Genomic DNA, 23,133 nt, shown 5'->3' with positions numbered 1-23,133 from the left:
TGTAACTATGTGATCAGAGATATGCTGTAGGCTCATTAGTCTGGGGGCTATATACCTTTAGGATGAAGTAGAGGCAAAGAAAATAGGCTAAATTTCCAGGAAATACAGTCCAGGTGATGAAACTGATTGTAGAAACAACAAATACACTGTGAAGATAAAATGGGCAGGACTTCACAATTGAATGGATATAAGCAATAAGGACAGGAAATAAGTGGAACGAAGTCAGGTATTCAAACAAACATCTGGTTGGTTAGCAAAATGAGAGTACTTTCCACAGAAATTGGGAAGACAAAAGCTGCACTTGAGCGAGATCTGAATAGATTCACTGAAAGAATGAAAGACACACAATTAATTTTGCTCGCAAGACAGTTGAACCTCTGACCATCGGAAGTTCACTTACTCTTCCCTTTCCTCCCTCCTTTTCTTTCCTTTCTTCCTTTGGATGCCCTTAGAGTTAAGCTGATCACCAAATCTGGCTACTGAGGGAAACAATCTTGTTGGACTCCTTTTTTCTATACCCCAAATGGCCATTCTTTTTAAGAGTTTTAGTGCTGATGAGTAGAGGAAGTAAATATTCTAATAAGACTCCATTTCAACACAGGCTAGTCAGTTGCTTAGTATGATATAACAAATAAGGGGCAATAAAAACAAAGAGGAAGTTAGAATGCTTTTTAAAAACTTACAGAAGTGTTAATTTTTTTGGACTATTTTTTGTATTATTCTTAGAAAGTTCATCTATTTTTAAGAATGATAATATGCTATACTTAACCACTGATACTGAATAAAAATTAATTTTGTACACTAACATATAGATTTTTAACAACATGAACAGCTCTTGGGGAAACTCAGTTGTCCCTGCTTCAGGAAATTTCATTGAAAGAGGTTTATGTTGGTTCTTGCTTCCACGATACAGTTTTGTGACTCTAGGAACACGCTGTAACTTGGACACTACTGCAGACGTTAAGAACAAGAATTTAGACATCCATTGACTGAGATTTAAAATGATGGAGCATTTATGTGAACAAGGTTCTCCTCTTGTCAAACAAAAAATAATCATTTTCTTTCTTCACACCATTTTCTTTTTTTCTGGCACATACACTATTATTCAATCAAAGCCCTACTCCTGATGACCCCATGCCAGAACACACAGAAATGAAGTCACTCCTACTGGATCCTCCCTTCCTCTCGTGCGCTTTCAAACCAGACTTTTGTTCTTTCGTTCACAAATCTCAGCCTCCTTTCCCTGAAGCTAAGGAGTATGCTTCAAGCGTGTATTTAATGCTGTTACCATATGCTAGGGTTATACTGTCTGGGACAGCCCCTCTTTATGCCTCAGCATAACTGACGCCCCCTCTTCTGCTCTCAAGTGTCCTGGTTTGCACAGTAAATACGGTCATCCTAAGTATCACACTTCCTCTTTCTCATCTCCCAATTCTCCATTTCCAATTTTAACAAAGTTTACTTTTTAAAGTATAGAATTACAGGTTAACTGGGAAAGAACTGGACATCATCTAATCCCATTTCACACTTAATAGGATTAAGCCTCTGCTTGAACTTTGAGCAGTTAATTCATTACCTTGTGAGGTGGTATTTTCCACCATTAGGCATCTCTAAGTTTTACGAACATCCTTCTTACCTTCGGCCTTAATTTTATTTAGATTCTTCTTAGAATATAGGTTTTGGATTCCTTTCTCAACCACGGGTATTGTAATGCCCAGCCTAAGGCATCCATCATATATTATGAATTAACTTCTTTTTAGATATCTAGAATAGTATTAGTTAGATACTATCTGTGGGAGAATTTAGAAAATAGTCAACTGAAATAATTTTTTGTGTTGCATGGTTCGAATGAGAAACCTGGGTTGAAAGGCTACAAGCTCTGTCATTTACTAGCTGTATGACCTTGGAAAGTTTACTTCATCTCTTTGTGCCCTGGTTTCTCAGCAATAAAATCAAAGCATAATACCTCTCTTATGGGCTGCTGTGAGAATTAAGTCGTGACATACATAAAGCTCCATAAAAGCAGAAAAGTTATTTTGTTCATCGCTTTATTCTAAGTGCCAAACACAGGTAGCAGCAGGCAGAGAATAAGTTCTCAATAAACATCTGAATAAACAATGAATAAAAGCCCTTAGCACACAACCTTGCACATAGCACTCAATAAAAGGCAGCTATTGTTACTCTTTCAAACATTTTTCCTATAACCTGGTTTCCAGATCTCTTACTATATTAATCTCTCTTATGGAAGTTCTCTGGCTTAGCAACATTTTTCTTAAGACGTAGTTTTAACAACTCAGTTGTGTGGGGTATGGTAATTCTGCTTCGTCCAAACATAATTACAGACAAGAGCTCCCTGGGAAAAAGTTAGTCTACTGGCTTACATAAAGAAGTGGCACTTACAAAACCCACTAACTTTCTCCAAAACCACCCTTTAAACCTTGGGGAATGTATGGTTAAGAGAACAAAAATATTAGCAAAAAAGGAGCAATCAGCCAGGTCAAAGAACCAGTGCAGTACTCCGGAAGGCCGCTGCGATCAGGGCATGTTCTTATCACTGCTCCTAATCAACAGTCCAGTGTGATCACCTATCGACTTATTGGCCTCTCTATTTAGAATACACTCCTTATCTCCTTGATGGCAGGACTATGGAAAGTTCATCCACAGTGCTTACCACTAGAAAGATCTTCAAATATTGTTGAATGAGTAAAGACAAACAAGGAAGTTCAAGGAAGATGCTAGAGAGAACAGATGAACCGCTTCCTGATAGGAGACTGTGAGTAACGTTTCCAATTTTTGTGTATTTGGGGACAAGAGATTCAGATTCAGGAAGCCAGGACTGAATGAGAGTAATAAAATGACAAATTTAAGTGTAAAAAACCACTTGGAGCCTTTGGCAAAGAAAGAAATATAAAATTGGTTTAATAATTTGAAAGAGTAGCAAGGTATAGGTTTTGCTTTTGCTGTTTTTAGTATGGTTGAGAGTGAAGTTTGTAGATATTCCTGAAGAAAAAGCGAAGAAGGGAGATGGAAGATGGAAGAGGGTTAAGTGTTGAGGACAAGATGACAGGGTAAGTGTTGGGCCATAGGTGGAAGGACAAGCCAGGGTAGTAAAAAGCAGCCTTTCCTTTTCGCCAACAGAAGTAAAGGTAAAAGCAATCATCTGAGGTAGAAAGGGAGGCAGTCAAGGAAGCCTGAAATACAAATCCCAAAGTAGAGAATCTGCCAGCGAGGGAAGGGAAGACTTGTGGAAAGCAGACATGTGGATCCACTGTTGGAATGGAGTGCACAAAGGGTGAACAAAAGCTTAGCTGTCCTCTGGGAAGGGTGGTCCCTCCAGCTCAGCTTTGTGACTACTTAAGAAAAAAAAAAATCTCTTCTATCTCCTTCCCGAACTAACCATTCTGGCCGCTTAAAACCATCTGAATTGTGCAATAGTAAAAATTCCCTTCATGCTGGGCTATCTTAACTGGACTCCGTATTTTTATATTAAAACGAAATTCATCCCCCTAAAAATAAGACTGCAGTTGCACCAAGAAAGCATTTGAGAGAAGCCTTGTTCACAAGCTAATCAGGGGGCGGAGGGGGCTCCCGGTTTTACGCCAACAGCCGGGCTGCGAGAACACCCCCGAAGGCAACCAGACGCTGCTGCAGCACACTCCTTAAGAGATCGAGTTTAACCCCAGGGGTCGGGTATGGGGAGAACCGAGCTTGACGGCTTCGGTTCCGCCCATCCGGTTCCCTCCCCTTTATAACGCGGGCCGGGCTCCGACCGCCAGCAGCCGCCCGACTGCGCTCGGGACGAACGCTCGGCCTCCCAGCCTGCCGAGGAATAGGGATCGGAGGAGTCGCCTCCGGCCTGGCAACGAGGAAGCTGTCTCCGGAGACCATCGCCAACGCTGAGGCCGACGGGCTGAGGTCGCCGTGGGAGGAGCGGTAGGCCACCCTGTTCGCTTGATCGCCGGCGGACAAGGACACGTAGTTCAGAACCATCTTCAAATACTGCCCGCAGCGTCCCTCGGCCCAGGTAGGCCCTTCGCGGCTCCACACATCAGTCACGCCTGCACCGCACACGCCGACCAAAAGCCCCGGAAGCCATAACTAGTGCGGGGGCGGAGCAAGACGACGCTTTTAAGAAGTGCTCTCCTCGCGAGAATGCGCAGTCTGTCAGCCTAAGTCGACGCCGGCCGAGAGCGAGCGTGATTGACGTATACGTCAGTGACGTCCGGGAGCGCGAGGACGTGAGGTTCCCGAGAGTGCGCAGTAGGTGCGCCGGCGACGACCCTTCGGCCTTTTTAGGGAGGGGGCGACGCTGCGATGGGGGCGGCGGCGGCGGAAGCGGATCGCACTCTCTTTGTGGGCAACCTTGAAACTAAAGTGACAGAGGAGCTCCTTTTCGAGCTCTTCCACCAGGTAAGCGGCTGAGGTCAGCCTTTCCCTTTCGTTTTCCGGCTCGCTCAGGGCCCGGCCCGGCGGCCGTCCTCGCTGTCTGCGCGCCGGCTTGGCTGTCGGTCCGGGCGTCCGACAGGTGGGCCGGTTGGGGCTGGAGTTCGCGCTTAGGAAGTGAGGCGCTCGCTGGGTGTCACCTTCTTAGAGGAACCCTAGTGAGTTCCTGGCAAAGTGACAGCTAAAGGTGGTGGAGGGATCCTAAGTGAAGCATCCCGAGGAGAAGATTCAGTGCTCCTACTTGGTTGAGCGGAGCTTTTTCCTGCTCCTCCTCGTCTCATCTTCCTCTTAGGACACTTTGTCTTTAGTTCATCTGACTGGTAAATTACGTTTTAATTTGTCAGTGTTTGTTTTCCGTAGATAGGTTTCCTCTAAAATTGCAGCATTAAAATATTTTAAAAAGACTAGGAAGTACTCCGTGGAAAAGCAGCATTGTAGTGTTTCTGTACTAAATGTGTTAAAAACTTAAAGTATCTTCTTGTCTCCAGTTCCATCCTGCAACAACTGGTAATTTTGATTAATCGATACAAAAATGAATTTTTAGTCCGAGAAAACCACTGTCTCTTGCTTTTGATAAACGTTAATTTCCATGGAGTGGGAAAATGACGGATGTTGGTCGCCTCGTTAAAAAGTCATGAAGTGCTGTGAAATGTAAATGCAGTGATTGTGTTTCCAGTTCCTTATGGGCTCCCTTACCCCCAAATTAATTAATCTACTTTTCATTCAAATTGTTGGCTCTTTAACCTCAGTGGGAATCCGTGGGTATCTGTTTTGTAGAGTTCCCGATTACATTTCTGTTGTTTTAAAACTTTGTTTGTAAAATTTGAGTGTTTTCCTGAAATTGCCTTATTTAAATTCTCAACACTTTTTTGTCTATAGGCTGGGCCAGTAATAAAAGTGAAAATTCCAAAAGATAGGGATGGTAAACCAAAGCAATTTGCATTTGTGAATTTCAAACATGAAGTATCTGTTCCTTATGCAATGAATCTGCTTAATGGAATCAAACTTTTTGGAAGGCCCATCAAAATTCAGTTTAGATCAGGTAACTATTCAATGATGTTGTTTGGGGAAGAGGGGTCGTTTGCTGCTTTGTTTTTTGTTCTTAATTTTATTATTAGGTTTTAAGAACCTCTTTTTGGATGAAAATACTTGAAGCTTTGTGAATAGTAAACTTTATATATTCCTGAAAATAGGTAACGTTGACAGCATGGATTTTGAAAGTTGTAATTCTAAAACTGAGTTTAAAATTTCAGTTTGGTTTGGTGAAAAGAACATAAACTTTATTGTTAGAAAGATGTGGGTTTGGGTCCACGCTCTGAAAGGAGCAAGGATTATTTGCTGAAAATACTTTTCCTGGTTGCTTTGTAATTTACTTTTACAAATTTTGGTTCTTGATAATGTGAGGATGAAACTTTCTGTGTACCTAGTCTTACGATTTAGTGTGGCGACCAGAATATTATGGCCAGATAGGATGTTTATACATTGGATAGTACCTTATTTGGAACCCTTTGTTTTGGATATATCGGGTATTAAACACTTAGAATTTTCACTCTGATGCAACTGTCAAGTAGTCTTACTGAAATTTGGGTTTCCTCTCTTAGCCTCTATGTACCATTTTGGAGTGATTTGGGGTGGGGGGAAGAGAAAATTTCAAAGTAAATTTTCTATCAAGAATTTCTCAAATTGTTTCATTTTAGGAAGTAGCCATGCCTCGCAGGATGTCAGTTTGTCATATCCCCAGCATCATGTTGGAAATTCAAGCCCTACCTCCGCATCTCCTAGCAGGTAATATTTCTTACCTATTGTTAAAATCATTTATTAGGAATTTCTTTAGGTAGTGATCTCAAAACACTTAATGAATGATTGGTTTCCTTCTTTATGCTCCTTCCTCTTTATTCTTCTGCTATAGTATTTGCTTTGTGGGATTATGGATACAGGCGCACCCCGGAGATAGTGTGGGTTTGGTTCCACACCACTGCAGTAAAGTGAATATCGCAATAAAGCAAGTCACAATTGTTTGGCTTCCCAGTGCATATGAAAGTTATGTTTATGCTATAGTGTAGTCTATTAAGTGTGCAACAGCATTGTGTCTAAAAAAAATACATACTTAAAAATACTTTATTGCTAAAAAATGCTAACCATCATCTGAGCCTTCAGCAAGTTGTAATCTTTTTGCTTGTAGAGGAGGATCTTGATGGTGATGGTTGCTGACTGATATGGATGGTGGTTTCTGAAGGTTGGGGTGGCTGTGGCATTTTCTTAAAATAAGACAACAGTGAAGTTTGCCACATCAGTTGATTCTTCCTTTCATGAACAATGTCTCTGCAGCATGCAATGCTATTTGATAGCATTTTCCCCACAGGAGAACTTCTTTCAAAATTGGAGTCAGTCCTCTCAAACCCTGCCACTGCTTTATCGACTAAGCTTGTGTAATATTCTGAATCCTTTGTTGTCGTTTCAATAGTCTTCAACAGAAGTAGATTTGATCTCTAGAAACCACTTTCCTTGCTCATCCATAAGACACAACTCCTTATCTGTTAAAGTGTTATCATGAGATTGCAGCAATTCAGTCACATCTTTAGGCTCCACTTGTAATTTAGGTCTCTTGCTATTTCTACCACATCTACGGTTACTTCCTCCACCAAAGTCTTGAGCCCCTCAAAGTCATCCATGAGAGTTAGAATCAGCTTCTTCCAAATTCCTCTTAATGTTCATATTTTGACTTCTCCCCATGAATCATGAATTTTCTTAATGGCAGCTAGAATGGTGAATCCTTTCCAGAAGGTTTTCATTTTGCTTTGCCCAGATCTATCAGAGGAATCACTGTCTAGGCAGCTATAGCCTTACGAAATGTATTTCTTAAATAAGAGGGCTTGAAAGTCAAAATTAGTCCTTGATCCAAAGGCTGCAGAATGGATGTTGTGTTAGTAGGCATGACAACAATGTTCATCTCGTTGTACATCTCTATCAGAGCTCTTGGGTGACCACGTGCATTGTCGATGAGCAATAGTATTTTGAAAGGAATTTTTTTTTCTGAGCAGAAGGTCTCAAGAGTGGGCTTAAAATATTCAGTAAACCGTGCTGTAAACATGATGTGCTGTCATCTAGGCTTTGTTGTTCCATTTACAGAGCACAGGCAGAGTAGATTTAGCATAATTCTTAAGGGCCCTAGGGTTTTCAGAATTGTAAATGAGCATTGGCTTCAACTTAAAGTCATCATCTGCATTAGCCCCTAACAAGAGAGTCAGCCTGTCATTTGAAGCTTTGAAGCCAAGCATTGACTTCTCTCTAGCTATGAAAGTCTTAGATGGCGTCTTTTTCCAGTATAAGGCCGTTTTGTCTTCATTGAAAATCTGTTGTTTAGTGTCGCCACCTTTATTGATTGTCTTAGCTAGATCTTCTGGATAACTTGCTGCAGCTTCTACATGAGCATTTACTGCTTCACCTTGCACTTTTATGTTATAGAGACAGCTTCTTTCCATAAACCTCATGAACCAACCTCTGCTAGCTTCGAACTTTTCTTCTACAGCTTCTTCACCCCCAGCCTTCACAAAATTGAAGAGAGTTAGGGCCTTGCTCTGGATTAGGCTTTGGCTTAAGGGAATGCTGTGGCTTGATTGATCTTCCATCCAGACCCCTAAAACTTGCTCCGCTTCAGCAAACAAGGCTGTTTCACTTTCTTTCTTTCTTTTTTTTTTTTTTAAATTGGCGTCTGAGCTAACATCTGTTGTCAATCTTCTTTTTTTTTTTCTTCTTCTTCTTCTCCCCAAAGCTCCCCAGTACATAGTTGTGTACGCTAGTTCTAGGTCCCTCTGGTTGTGCTATGTGGGACACTGCCTCAGCATGGCCTGATGAGTGGTGCCATGTCCATGCCCAGGACCCAAATTGGTGAAACCCTGGGCTGCTGAAGCAGAGTCCATGAACTTAACCACTCGGCCATGGGGCCAGCCCCTCACTTGTCATTCGTGTATTCACTGGAGTAGCACTTTTAATTTCCTTCAAGAACCTTTCCTTTGCTTTCACAGCTTGGCTAATTGTTTGGTGCAAGAGGCCTAGCTTTCAGCCTACCTTGGCTTTTGACACGCCTTCCTCAGTAAGCTTAATCATTTCTAGCTTTTGATTTAAAGTGAGAGACATGCAGCTCTTTCTTTCACTTAAACACTTAAAAGCCATTGTAGAGTTATTAATTGGCCTAATTTCTATATTGTGTTTCAAGAAATAGGGAGGCCCAAGGAGAGGGAGAGAGACGGGAACGGCCAGTTAGTGGAACAGTCAGAAGACATGCAACATTTATTGATTAAGTTTGCTGTCTTAAATGGGTGCCGCTTGTGACTGGTGCCCAAAAACAATTACAATAGTGACATTAAAGATCACTGATCACAGATCACCATAATAAATATAATAATAATGAAAATGTTTGAGATATTGTGAGAATTAGCAAAATATGACACGGAAACAAAAAGTGAGCAAATGCTGTTGGAAAAATGGCACCTGTAGACTTGCTTGACACACGATTGCCACAGACCATCAATTTTTTAAGAAATGCAATAGCTGCGAAGCACAATAAAATGAGGTATGCCTATGTGTGTGTAAATGTGTCTGTTCTAAGAGGACTGTAGACGGACACATTGTGATAGTCCCCTTAAAATGGATACATACGTAACTATATTTATGTTCATTTGTAAAGACATATACCCACACCCACATATACCTGTATTTAACTGAAAAAAAATTTCGTGAAACATTTCTTATTGCTTGCAGCACACTCTATTTCTATTTTATTTTATCTTTTAAAAATTAAAATTAGTTTCATGACCACTAATTGGTTACTACTTGCAGTTTAAAAATACCTACTAGTAAACAGACTACTAGACTAAGGGTTTGTAGAATTGGATTCTAGGTCTGCCTCTACTAATTGTGTGATCATGAGCTAGTCTCGTTTCTCTGTAGAGCTGGTCTACCTTTCCATTTGTAAAGAAGAGAAGTTGAATGTTCTCTAAAATCTCTTCCAGCTACTGTGGGTTAGAAAAGTTGCCATATATTTACTTAAATAATTTTATTTGCTTTGGGGAAGCTGATGTTTTACCAGGGACAGTTTTTTCCTGGTATATCCGTAGAGCTATTTATCACTCATAATGGGCTTCATTCAAGAAAGAGTTAACAAATGCCTGTCACGTGTCAGGTTCGTGTGTGTGTGTGTAAGTGTGTGTGTGTAAGTGTGTGTGTGTAAGGTTAGTCCTGAGTTAACTGCTGCCAATCCTCCTCTTTTGGCTGAGGAAGGCTGGCCCTGAGCTAACATCCGTGCCCATCTTCCTCTACTTTCTATGTGGTACACCTACCACAGCATGGCTTGCTGAGCGGTGCCATGTCCACACCTGGGATCCAACCGGCGAACCTTGGGCCGCCAAAGTGGAACGTGCGCACTCAACTGCTGCACCACCAGGCCGGCCCCTATCATTTGTCAGGTTCTTAACCAAGTCTTTTGCACTGATGCTCTCATTTATTCCTCAGAGCAGTCTTACAAGGTGGGGGTTATTATTATCTCTACTGTGCATATGAAGAAAATGAGGATTGGAAGTTAACTTGCTTGTGTTTCAACTGCTCATAAGCAATGGGCTGAGATTCCAACCCAGGCAGTGTGATCAAGCCCAGCCCCTGTGATATGCTGCCTAGTGGAGCTTAAAGTTGATTTGAAGACACATATTATATATATTTTGTGACTGCCTGTTTAATGACTGTATTAAGTTCTCTAAAGAAGGAGTACAAAGTGCTTGGAGAAAGTTTTAGCAAGGACAGACAATGTAAATGAGTGAGGACCTGAAAGAGGCCAGTGCACCTAGATCATAATGAATGAAAAATGGAGAGTAGTGGATGATATTGATGAAGTAGAGAGAGGAGGGATGATAGAGGCTCTATCTTATAGGCCATATTATGATTTTGGGATTTTACCCTAAGAACAGTGGGAAGACATTGAAATGTTTTCAGTAGGATAGTAATGGGAACAGGTTTGTATTTTAAAGAAGTGTTTGATTGTAATGACAGAATGGATTGGAGGGGACAAGGGTGAAAATAGACCAATTCGAAAGTTATTGGTAGCAAGGTTTTGGTATTAGTAGCAAGATAGCACGGAAGTATTGGGGTGAGGTTGATGGTTTGGATTAGGGTGGTGCCAAGAGCTGGAGAGAAGTGGTTGGATGTGAACAGATATTGGAAGGCGAAATTGTAAGAAAGCAATAGTATAAAAAAAAGTATCCTCTTAGCATCCTTTTGTGCCAGCTGAAAGTAATCGTGTTTAAATACTTCTCAGTGCAGCTGGAACTTGAAGCATCTCCAACCGCTTTTATAGAACCTTCAAAGGTATCTTAGGTGGAGCGAAAAAAGAGTTTCATCCCTCTTAGAATTTCTTGTGGAAAAAAAGAAAATACAAGTAAATAATTTTAATCGAAGGCAAGAGCGTACATCATTTTTATACTGTTTTTATAAGTAAAATTATACTTTTTACCCCCTTAGCATACAGATATATTGGCCGATGTAAGAAAACCTAAAGTAAAAAGATCTAAAGTATAAGACAAATCAGCTGATGATTTGATTCCAAAGGCATATTCTAAAATAAAATTAATTTAAAACATTTTCTGAGTATTTCTGTAGAGCAACTTACCTCTTTAGGAAGTGAGGAATAAGGTATAAGTCCTTAAAATTAATATTCTCCTTATGTTACAGAACTCTCAATTCCTTGCTCCCCGAAACCTGTTCCTCTTTCCTGTCTCAGTAAATGTCTACCTGTTGGCTCAAGCCAAAAATCTAGGTTTTATCTTTTATTTCTTCTGTTTCCCTCATCTTGTATATCTAATTGATGAAATCCTTTTCATTTTAGTTTTCAGTCTAGGCCTTTGCACTACCCCAGGGATTGACAAATTTTTTCTGTAAAGGACCAGATAGTTAATATTTTAGACTTTGTAGGCCATGCAGTTTCTTCCTCAGCGTTGTAACACTACGTAGATAATACCGAAACAAAAGAACTGGCTATGCTCCATTAAAACTTTGTTTACAAAAACTGGATTTAGCCCACAGGCTATAGTTAGCTCACCCCTGTGCTGGTCCTTCGCTTAGCTGGAATGTTTTGCCTCTAAGTAATCTTGTCATTCAGCTCTCACTTCAATTGTCTCCCTTTTAGAAAGGCCATCCCTGACCAGCCAAGACAAAATAGAACTCTCTTTCTCTCATCTCTATTTGTTCTTTACTCATTCATTATATCCCTTATAAGCACGTGAAATTGTCTTATTCTCTGAATCCTCACCCCAGCTCCACGAGGTCAGATATCTTGTCTTGTTCATTCCTACCTTTGAGAGCTGTGTCTTGCTCATGATTGGTATGCAGTAAATATTTGTTGAATGCATGGTTATATGTTGGTTTTCTTGTTTTTCACAGGTATGAAAGGACGGTGGATAACATGACTCCATCAGCGCCGCAAATTCAGAGATCTTTCTCTTCTCCGGAAAATTTTCAGAGACAAGCAGTGGTAGGCTGATTTTTCAACTTGAGTTGCTAAAAAAAAAATCTTACTTAGTTAAAATGTTCTGATAATTCATAAATTAACTTCTTGAATTTTAGCTAGATTGGTCACTCATTTTAGTTTCACTGGCCTGAAATATATATATAAAAGATTGAAAATAGATAGAAGTACAGTTCACATCTGTATTTTTCTTTACCATCATTGATGTGTTTTCAAATACTGAAAATTCATTCTTTGATGTTCTCGCAACCTATGCTGAGTGACTTATATACTCTCTTTAATACTTAATATTAATACTTTAATATACGGGAGTCTTCTAGACCAGCTCCCTCTTGAACTTTCCATCTTTCTGTAATAATATCACCATGAGACTAGGCTTAAAATCTTAAGTATCTTTTACTGTATCATTTCTGTCTCTAATCAGTTGCCAAGTCCCTCATTTTTTTCTTTTTCTTACATTCATTTCTTTTTATTTTCTTTGTGTATAATCTTGTCTTACAGTCCCTAGGCTTTTGTATTTCACAGGTCTGCAGAGTAAAAATATGAGTGAAATGAAGTAAAGTTGAGAGCAATATAAAGGCATATCAACTTTTATATACATAGTATTCATTTTCCTCATTTTGCTGTAGGCCATTAAAAAAATCATCATTGGCTAGTATCTATCCTCAATTTCCTTTCCTTGGCATACTTACCCCTTAAAATATTTTCCTTAAAATATTCTGTCCATACTTTTAATACTCAGATCATATGCCACCTCATGAAGCCTTTCCTAATTATACTGAGCTCATGACTTTATATGTTCATCACAGTGACTCACAGTATAGTCATTTTGTGTAACTTCTTCCCTTCTGAGTTGTATTCTTCAGGGCAAGGAGTAGTACTTATGTACAGATATCTTTTAGGTATACATTAGAATGAATGAAGCTATTGTACTTTTAGTTATGTTTAACTTAAGATCCACCTAGGAAGGAGTGATTTTGCTTTTCTGTCATTATCTGTTTGGTTAACCATGACCAAATATCTGTTGGCTTTGATATCGGAAATATTTGTGGTTAACATTTCCTTCTTTTTCCCTTTCCTCAGATGAACAGTGTTATGAGACATGTGTCATATGGCGGGAAATTCGGTTCTCCACATCTGGATCAATCAGGATTTTCCCCATCAGTTCAGTCACATAATCATACTTTTAACCAGTCTTCAAGCTCCCAGTGGCGCCAGGATACGCCATCATCACAGCGTAAAGTCAGACAAAATTCTCATCCCTATGTAGCAGATAGACATTATAGCCGTGAAAAGCGTTACTCTGATCCCTCCTCTGACCACCATTACAGAGGAAGCAGAGATGATTTCTTCTATGAAGATAGGAATCACGATGGCTGGAGCCATGACTATGATAGCAGAAGAGACAGTGGTAGAGATGGAAAATGGCGCTCATCTCGACACTAACAAGTGTTGAAAGGACGTTGTTTTTATAGGGTCATTCTAGGCCCTTTTGGCTAAGTTGGTGTGGGACTGTTTTGTTAAAACTGTACAGAGCGCCTTTACAAGTTGCCACATTTCTTTATAAAGATTTTTAAACCTATAGTTACAGTCTAATAAGAAATGAGAAGAATTGTGGTTCCAGTTTTATTACATTAATAACCTTTCACCTCAGGGTTTTGTGTAGAGGAAAGGGTTTTATGCAAAAGAAAATGCCGCAATTCGTAATCATTTTAGACAGTTGAGGAAGGGATATATTATATGGATTGGTTGTATTATAAAGCAAATATTTTAACTATCTGTGATCTTTTTGTATTGCAAGATGTTTCTTGTTAGCAAATCAGATTTTAGTGTATCAGAAAACATTCAAGGTGATAGTCTGAAATGACTGTCAGTATTTTGTTAATAAATGAGAAAATGTAATTTCAGTGATTCATTTTACTAACATTTTATTTGAGAAAGCTTATTGGTAAAGTTTGGGGATAAATCATATTGTTTAACCTCTTAGAGAATTTAAGTGTAAGTTCTGTGACATGCTTTTTTTGAGTTTTACTCAAATTGAACATGTAAGTAATCAATCTACACATGCTATTTCATTCTAAAATTTTAGAATTGCTCATTAAATCATGTTTGATGTATGATTGAATTCACTCAGGAAGTTAAATATCTCTAAATGTATTTTTTTACATTAAAAATACAGTGTTAGTGTAAATCCCCTTTTCAAGAATAACAAAAACGTAAATACATAGATAAATGGTAAAATGTTTTACTGAAAGTATACTCTTTTGGAAAAAAGGTTCACAAAGCCTTTAGGTGCTGCCTCTGTCACTCAAACTTGACACATTTTATTTTGGAGATTGTACAGGTTGCTCTTTTGTTTGAACATTTGAAAGAATTTAGTCTTAAACATTTTCTGATTTTAAAAACTTTTATCTATCAAGACAGTGTTTCCCTTTTATTGTACAACTTGTTTATAAAAATTGTTTATAAAAATTCATTCCTTGGAAAATCTGGATCCTTTGTAATATTAACCGCAGCATTTGTACTATGTTGCTTTTTAATATATTGAAAACATGAAAAGGAAAGATGTCTTATTTTTTTGACATCACTAACTTTAGAGACGTTGTACACAAAGTTAGCAACGCGCTTTAATCAGTGATCACCTGGTGTTAAGAAGGCCGCTACTTAGTGCATGCTGAAGTGTACCTTTTGTACATATCAAACTTAATATGTACAAAATGTTAATTTTAGAATCAAAGTTTCAGTGATACATGGATTATGGTTCTGAACACTAATCTAATTTAGTGACTCTCCCTGGTCTCTAGGAGTTTGTGTGCATTCAGGTTTTCTCTGTTTCTAAATGCTTGTAGTTTTTCTGTGTCTAGATAAGTGAGCTGTCTAATTACTCAGAATAGAGAGTTAAGATCAAAGTTTCTGTTTGCTTAAGCAGTTAGTTTAGTAGTAGAAGTATTTGTTTCTAATGAGCCTGTTATTTTTAGGTTGAAAATTTATCCGGTAATATTTGCAGATATTAACAAAGATTAATACTGCTTTATTGCAAGTTATCTATGGGTCAGAGCCGTTCCTATTGATTCACAGGTGATCCTGGTTCAGAATAATTTTTTACATGGCTTTTGGGGCACCAAACACAAGAACACAAGGTGTTCTGCAAAATAAGGGTTCTGTAATCACATGTTTCCTAAACATTACATACTAACGCTGTGTGACTTGCTCTTAGAGAGTGACAGAGAGCACCATAAAGCTGTTGACAAGTACTACAGTGAAGAAGTCTGTTTATACTTAACCTAGTATTTTCAAAATTTAATTGACCTTTAGTTTACCCTTTTATACATAACACATAGTGAGACCCCAAAGAATCTTTGACTCTACACTTTTTCATCCAATCAACCATCAGATTTTTTTGTACTGCTTTCTGATTATGTTGTGTAGGCCCATGTTCCCCCTACCAACTGCCACTATCCTTGAAGGGACAATTGTCACCTCAACAAGATTATTCCAACAGCATCGTAATGTTGAAGTACCAATTTATCTATTCTCATGGTACCCTGTATTTCTCTTGTCATAGCCTTTATACTGTATTGTCATTTTATTTGTATGGGACCAAATCTTATACATCATTGAATTCTCAGTATCCAGTGCCTGGCATATATATAATATATGCTAAATTTTTGATGAATAAACAAAGCAACACTTAGCAAATGATTGAATTAAAAAGGAGACTTCAACAAAGGAAACTTCTTTTTAAATAGATTTCCTAACCCTGAACCATCATTGCATCCTATTATAAAGACAACTACAATGTATTGTGCCTTTAATACATCCTAGAATTCTATTTTTCAAATTTTTAACAAGTTTTGGATCTGTATTCATGAGGTTTTCTTAAATATCTCAGTTTGGTTTTGGAATTAATGGTTCTAGTTTTGTAGAATTAGTATGCTTACCTTTTTCTATGCCCTCGAAAAAATTTGAATAACATAGGAATTATCTGTTTTTTTAAAGACTTGTTAAACTCATTTATAAAACTATCTGGGTCTTAGAAGTAACTGATTACCTTCTCAATTTCTTTTATGGTTAGTTACTGATCTATTCAGGCTTTCTACTTTCTCAGAAGTCAATTTGAACAATTGATACTTTTCTAAAAGATCATTCTCTCTGTCCAAATTTATTGCTATACTGTTGTACATGGATTTCTTATAATTTTTCTAAAATTCTCTGGTTATAGTCCCGTTTTAGTTCCTCATATATTTTACCTTCCCTCCCACACTCTGTTCAGACCTTCTAGAGGCTGTGCTGTTAGGTATTTTAATTTGTATCTGTATAAGCCCCAGACTGCATTGTTTTTTTTTTTGTTTGTTTTCTTGATGTTTTGGTTAAAACAGGTTCTCTTTTAAGGAGATTTAAGTAAGAAAAAAATTTACATATTTTTCCCATAGTTTCCATTTCTGGAGCTCTTTGTTCCTTTTTGTAGATCCGTTTAGCCATCTGTTATTCTGCTTGGAGAACTTCTTTTGATATTTCTTACAGTGCTGGTGATAAATTCTTTTAGCTTTCGTATGTCTGAAAATTTCTCACCAGTTTTGAATTTTTTTTTTTTGCTGGCTAGAGAATTCTAAGTTGACAGTTTCTTTTCTTTCAATACTTTAAAAATGTGACTCCTTTGTCCTCACATTTTTTATTGTAAGAAATCTGCCGTCATGTACATAATGTACCATTTTTCTCTGGGTGGTTTTGGGCGATTTGATTTTAATGTGCCTTAATGTAGTTTTCTCCGTGTTCCTTTTGCTTGGGGTTCATTGAGCTGCATGGATCTGTGGGTTCATAGTTTTCATCAAATTTGGAAAAATTTTGGCCATTATTCAAAAATAATTTTTTTGTCCTCACTTTCTTCTTCCTTGGAAACTCCAGTTACACTTACGTGAGGCTGCTTGCTATTGTCCCATAGCTCGCTGGTGTGCTGCTTATTTTTAAAATTATTTTCCTCTTGGATAGTTTTATTGCTATGTCTTGAAGTCCACTAATTTTTTTTTCTGCAGCCCCTAATCAGCAATTAATTCCAATATAATCTTCATGCTAGACGTTGTAGTTTTTTTCTCTAGAAGTTTTATTTGGGTCTCTTTTTTTCTGATTATTTCCTGCCCCTCCCCCAGCTTTAAGGAGGTACAATTGACAAAATTGTTAACATTTAAAGTATACAACATGATGATTTGATATACATTGTGAAAGGATTCCCTCATTAACACATAATTTGATCTTTTTTATATCTTCACTGTATTTACTTAAATTTTCAACCTATAAAGTCATAGTAATTCTAGTGCCCTTGTCTGCTAATTCTGATATTTTTGTCAGTTCTGGGTTGGTTTCTATCCGTTCACTCTCTTATTATTGGGTATATTTTCCTGCCTCTTTGCATGCCTCGTAATTTTGGTTGGATGCCAGGCATTGTGAATTTTACCTTATTGGATGCTTGATATTTTGTGTTTCTATAATATTCTTGAGCTTTCTTCTGGAGCACAGTCAAGTTACTTATAAACAGTTGTATGCCTTCAGGACATGCTTTAAAGATTTGTTAGGCAGGATTTGAGAACTATTTAGCCTAGGGTTAATTCACCTCATTACTGAGGCAAGACTCATGGAGACTCTAACAGGTGCTTCATGAATTATGAAGTTTTTCAGTCTGTCTAGTGGGAACAGATACTGTTGAGGTTTCTGTGTGAGTGCTGAGTAGTATTCCCTCTAATTCTTCGGGGCAATTCGTTCCCCAGCCCTGGGTAGTTTCTTCAAATCTATATGCTGATCAATACTGTCATGAATACTGGAGGAAAGGTGCAGATGCGTGTTTTCTCCCTGTGCAACTCAATCCTCTTCAACACTGTGCACTGGACATTCTAGCTGCCTTGGTTTCCTGGACTCTCTTGGTTTCCAGTTTTATCTCCTCAAATCAGGGAGTTTGCCAGGCTCTGCCTGCCCTGCTCCCCACTACACTGCATCCTGAAGATTCCCCCAAGGCAGTAAACTGAGGCAATTGTAGGGCGCACCTCATTAGTTTCCTGTTTCTTAGGGGTCACTGTCCTTTGTACTTGACGTCTGTTGTCTTGTCTGTGTACTGGTTGTTCCAGACAGGAGGGTACATCTAATCCTTGTTATTCCATCTTGACTGGAAGGGGAAGTTAATCCGTGAATTTTGACACGTAGTGCACTCACCATTCTTCATTTTATCTTTTTTATTTTTTTGTTTTTGTTATAGTCATAATAGATTCTACAATATCGAATTTTAAGAGTATTTTTATCTTTTCAATTTTTTTATTCAGGTAACGTTGGTTTATAATATTGTGTAGATTTCAGGTGTACAACATTATAACTTGACATCTGTATATACTACAACGTGCTTACCACTAAAAGTGTAGTTGCCATCTATGTAATTGACCCCCTTTACCTATTTCTCCCTTCCTTCATCCTCCTTTTCCTCTGGTAATCACCAGTCTGTTGTCTGCTTCTATGAGTTTGTTTTTGTTTTGTTTGTTCATTTGTTTTTTATATTCCACATGAGTGAAACCACATGGTATTTGTCTTTCTCCGTCTGACTTATTTTGCTTAGCATAATATGTTCAAGGTTCATCTGTGTTGTTACAAATGGCAAGATTTCATCTTTTTAATGGCTAAGTAGTATTCCACTGCATATGCATATACCACATCTTCTTTATCAATTCATCATCAGTGGGCACTTTTGTTGTGTCCATATCTTGGCTATTGTAAATAACACTGAAATGAACATAGAGGTGCTTAAATGTTTTCAAGTTAGTGTTTTCGTTTTCTTTGGATAAATATTCAGAAGTGGAATAGCTGGATCTATTCTTAATTTTTTGAGGAATCTCCATGCTGTTTTCCATAATGGCTGCCCCAATTTACCTTCCCAATTCCCACCAACCGTGCATGTGGGTTACCTTTACTCCACACCCTCTCCAACATTCTTTATTTCTTGTCTTTTTGATAATAGCTGTTCTAGTGGGCATGACGTGATATCTCATTGTGGTTTTTATTTGCATTTCCCTAATAATTAGTGATGTTGAACATCTTTTTATGTGCCTATTGGCCATCTGTATGTCTTTTTTGGGAAAATCTCTATTCAGATCCTCTGCCTGCTTTTTAATCGTTTTTTGTTGTTGTTGAGTTGTATGAGTTCTTTATATATTTTGGATATTAACCTCTTATCAGATATGCGATTTGCAAATATTTTCTCCCATTCAGTAGGTAGTCTTTTTGTTTTATTGATGGTTTCCTTTGCCGTGCATAAGCTTTTTAGTTTCATATAGTCTCATTTGTTTATTTTCACTTTTGTCTTCCTTTTGGAGACATACCCAAAAGATATTGCTAAGACCGAAGTGAAAGAGTGTACTGTCTAGGTTTTCTTCAAGGAGTTTTAGGTTTCATGTCTTACATGTAAGTCTTTAATCTGTTTTAGTTAATTTTTGTGTACCGTGTAAGATAATGGTCTTCTTTCATTCTTTTGCATGTGGCTATTCAGTTTTCCCAGCACCATTTATTGAAGAGACTTTCCTTTCTCCACTGTATATTCTTGGATCCTTTGTCATAAATTAGTTGTCCATATATGTGTGGGTTTATTTCTGGGCTCTCAACTCTGTTCCATTGATGTGTGTCTGTCTGCTGCCAATACCATACTGTTTTGGTTACTATGACTTTTTAGTGTAGTTTGAAATAAGGGAGTGTGATACCTTTGGCTTTATTCTTTTTTCTCAAGATTGCTTTGGCCATTTGGAGTCTTGTTGTTCCATATAAATTTTAGGATTTTTTGTTCTATTGTTGTGAAAATTGCTTTTGGGATTTTGATAGGGATTACGTTGAATCTGTAGCTTGCTTTAGCTAATATGGACATTTTAACTATGTTAATTTTTCCAATCCATGAGCATGGAGTATCTTTCCATTTCTTTGTGTCTTTTTCAATTTCTTTCAATAATGGCTTATATTTTCAGTGTATAGGTCTTTCACGTCCTTGGTTAAATTTATTTCTAGGTATTTTATTCTTTTTGTTGTGATTGTAAATGGGATTGTTTTTTAAATTTCTCTTATAGTTTGTTGTTAGTATATAGAAATGCAATAGATTTTTGTATTCTGATTTTGTACCCTGCAACTTTACTGTATTTGTTTATTATTTCCAATAGATTTTTGGTGTAGTATTAGGGTTCTCTATCTCTAAAATCATGTTATCTGCAAATAATGACAGTTTTACTTCTTCATTTCTAACTTGGATGCCTTTGATTTTTCCTTTTTGCCTAATTGCTCTGGCTAGCATTTCTGGTATTGTTTTGAATAAAAGTGGCGAGAGTGGGCACCCTTATCTTTTTTCCTGATCTTAGAGGAAAAGCTTTCAGTTTTTCACTGCTGAGTATGATGTTGGCCGTGGGTTTGTCATATACAGCCTTTATTATGTTGAGGTACTTTCCTTCTATACCCATTTCATTGAAAGTTTTTATCATAAATGGATGCTGAATCTTATCAAATGCTTTTTCTGCATCTATTGAGATGATCATACGATTTTTATCCTTTAATTTGTTAATGTAGTGTATCAGGTTGATTGATTTGAGGATGTTGAACCATCCTTGTGTCCCTGGAATGAGTCCCACTTGGTCATGGTGGATGATCCTTTTAATTATTGTTGTATTTGGTTTGCTAATACTTTGTTGAGAATTTTTGCATCTGTGTTCATGTAAGATATTGGCCTGTTATTTTCTTTTTTCTGTTGTCTTTGTCTGGGTTTTGTATCAGAGTAATGTTGGCCTTGTAAAATGAGTTAGGAAGTCTTCCCTCCTCTTCAGTCTTTTGGAGGAGTTTGAGAAGGATAGGTATTAAATCTTTTTTGAATGTTTGGTAGAATTCACTAGTGAAGCCATCTAGTCCTGGACTTTTGTTTTTTGGGAGGTTTTTGATTACTCTAATTAGTCTATTCAGATTTTCTATTTCTTTATGGCTCACTCTTGGAAGGTTGTTTGAGTCTAAAAATTTATCCATTTCTTCTAGATTTTCTAGCTTCTTGGTAGATAGCTGTTTGCAGTAGTCTCTTAATTATCCTTTGTGTTTCTGTGGTATCCATTGTAACTTCCCCCCTTTTCTTCCTGACTTTATTTATTTGAGCCTTCTTTCACTTTTCCTAGTGAGTCTAGCTAAAGGTTTATCAATTTTGTTTAGTTTTTCAAAGAACAAACTCTTAGTTTCATTGATTTTTTTTTCTATTGTCTTTTTAGTCTCTGTTTCATTTATTTCTGCTCTGATTTTTATTATTTCCTTCCTTCTACTGACTTAGGTTTCATTTGTTCTTCTTTTTCTAGTTCCTTTAGGTGTAAGATTAGATTGTTTGTTTGAGACTTTTCTTGTTTCTTGAGGTAGGCCTGTATTACTATCAACTTCCCTCTTAGTACCACTTTTGCTACATACCAAAGATTTTGGTATGCCATATTTTCATTTTCATCTGTGTCCATTTATTTTTTTATTTCTCCTTTGATTTCTTCATTGATCCAGTAGTTGTTTAGTAGTGTGTTGTTTAATCTCCACATATTTGTGATTTTTCCAGTTTTCTTCCCATAGTTGATTTCTAGTTTTATACTGTGGTGGTCGGAAAGGATGCTTGATATAATTTCAATCTTCTTAAATTTTTGAGACTTGATTTGTGTCCCAACATGTGGTCTGTCCTTGAGAATTCCATGTGCACTTGAGAAGAACATGTATTCTGCTGTTTTGGGATAGAATGTTCTGTGTATATTTATTAAGTTTACCTGGTTTAATGTGTCATTTAAGGCCAATGTTTCCTTATTGTCTTTCTGTTTAGATGATCCATTCATTGATGTAAGTGGGATGTTAAAGTCCCCTACTATTATTATATTGCTTTCAATTTCTCCCTTTAGTATGTTAATAGTTGCCTTATATATTTTGGTGCTCCTATTTGGGGTGCATATATATTAATAAATGTTATGTCTTCTTGTTGGCTTTTCCCCTTTATCATTATATAATATCCATCTTTGTCTCTTGCTTCACTTTTTGGCTTGAAGTCTATTTTGTATGATGTAAGTGTGGCTACACTGACTTCTTTTGGTTGCACATTCTTCATTTTAAATGGTTCGTATTTTTAGTCTTGATTTTTCTCTCTAATTTGAGTTATTTAGATTTGTTTTATTTCTAAATGACTTTTTTCTCCGTTCTTCTATAGTGACTTCTAATTTTCTAGCCATGTGGAGAATGTGGCCAATGTCATAAAAACTTATAGAGAGACAAACCAGATCATTAACTGGATGATCACAGGATTTTTGTAGGTTGCCTGGCAATGAGCTAGCAGGGCTGACCCCATGGCCCAAGCTTACGTCTCCAGAGGTTGCTGAGGGAACCTGGAACCACACCCATCATCCTTGGCTGGCCTTCCTGCCTGTGAGCTCCATCCTGCACTATGTGATGCACGCATGGTGTTTGCCTGAGGGTTTCTTTTCCCAGCTTTCATAATGGTTCCATTCATGTTGGAAAAACACTTATTTTCTCTGTTTCAAAATTCTGTCTTTACAAAATGCTCTCTAAGCTGACAAGATTTGTAAATCAAAAAAGTCAGAAGGGGGAGTCATTTAAAAAATAGAAATTACAATGTATGCATTTCATTTTAATTAAATAAACATTAATATACATTCATTTGCCAATCTTTTGAAGCAGGGCCAAGGCCTTTTCCTTAAGTCTAGATACACTGATTGGAGTTCAGTGGCCTCTCTTGTATAAATCACTACTGACTCCATTGCCTATAATTTCCATTTTGGGTTCTTTATAGTGGAATGCAAATGTAGAGAAACTTGAGAAGCATTCAAGTTTCCTAGGATTTGCATCCAATTTTTTTTTTTTTACAGCTGTCTTGCTCACACTTTGCTGTCTGACAGCAAATTTTCGTAGTGACCTCACTGAATCTGTACAAAGTATTCAACTAGTTTTCTAGAAATAACTACCATTTTTCACATTTGTATTTACATTTCACGTTCATTCACATTCATATTTTATTGGTTTATATAGTATTTAAATTAAGAACTTAATAAGAGCTAGCATAAGCAGGTTTGGAATAGCTTAACTTGTAAGAGCAAGGATGGGTGAACATACAAGAGTGACGTACTAGTCTCTAGCCTTCAGCATGTCAAGGA

General features: G+C 37.5%; 2 protein-coding genes across 2 annotated transcripts; one reads left to right on the top strand and one right to left on the bottom strand.

Annotated features, from left to right (window-relative positions):
• Positions 1–3,536: 3,536 nt before the first annotated feature.
• Positions 3,537–3,990, bottom strand: C20H11orf71 (chromosome 20 C11orf71 homolog). The gene has a single exon (XM_044752607.2). It carries the CDS (start codon positions 3,988–3,990, stop codon positions 3,595–3,597), a length of 396 nt encoding a protein of 131 aa, XP_044608542.1. The 3' UTR covers positions 3,537–3,594.
• Positions 3,991–4,128: 138 nt separating this feature from the next.
• RBM7 (RNA binding motif protein 7) lies at positions 4,129–14,407 on the top strand. The gene is made up of 5 exons (XM_014855502.3): positions 4,129–4,410; positions 5,323–5,485; positions 6,141–6,228; positions 11,872–11,962; positions 13,040–14,407. Exons 1-5 carry the CDS (start codon positions 4,315–4,317, stop codon positions 13,400–13,402), a joined length of 801 nt encoding a protein of 266 aa, XP_014710988.1. The 5' UTR covers positions 4,129–4,314; the 3' UTR covers positions 13,403–14,407.
• Positions 14,408–23,133: the final 8,726 nt, after the last annotated feature.

This window comes from Equus asinus, chromosome 20, assembly GCF_041296235.1.
Source record: "Equus asinus isolate D_3611 breed Donkey chromosome 20, EquAss-T2T_v2, whole genome shotgun sequence".
NCBI lineage: Eukaryota > Metazoa > Chordata > Mammalia > Perissodactyla > Equidae > Equus > Equus asinus.
Note: the sequence above shows the minus strand (reverse complement) of the source record. Positions and strands in the feature narration are given on the sequence as shown.

Bases quoted from the DNA above. Each gene is read 5' to 3' on its own strand.
- C20H11orf71 (XM_044752607.2), bottom strand. From the start codon at position 3,990: ATGGTTCTGAACTACGTGTCCTTGTCCGCCGGCGATCAAGCGAACAGG.
- RBM7 (XM_014855502.3), top strand. From the start codon at position 4,315: ATGGGGGCGGCGGCGGCGGAAGCGGATCGCACTCTCTTTGTGGGCAAC. The intron at 5,486-6,140 runs GTAACTATTCAA...GTTTCATTTTAG, and splicing joins CAAAATTCAGTTTAGATCAG to GAAGTAGCCATGCCTCGCAG. The intron at 11,963-13,039 runs GTAGGCTGATTT...CCCTTTCCTCAG, and splicing joins ATTTTCAGAGACAAGCAGTG to ATGAACAGTGTTATGAGACA.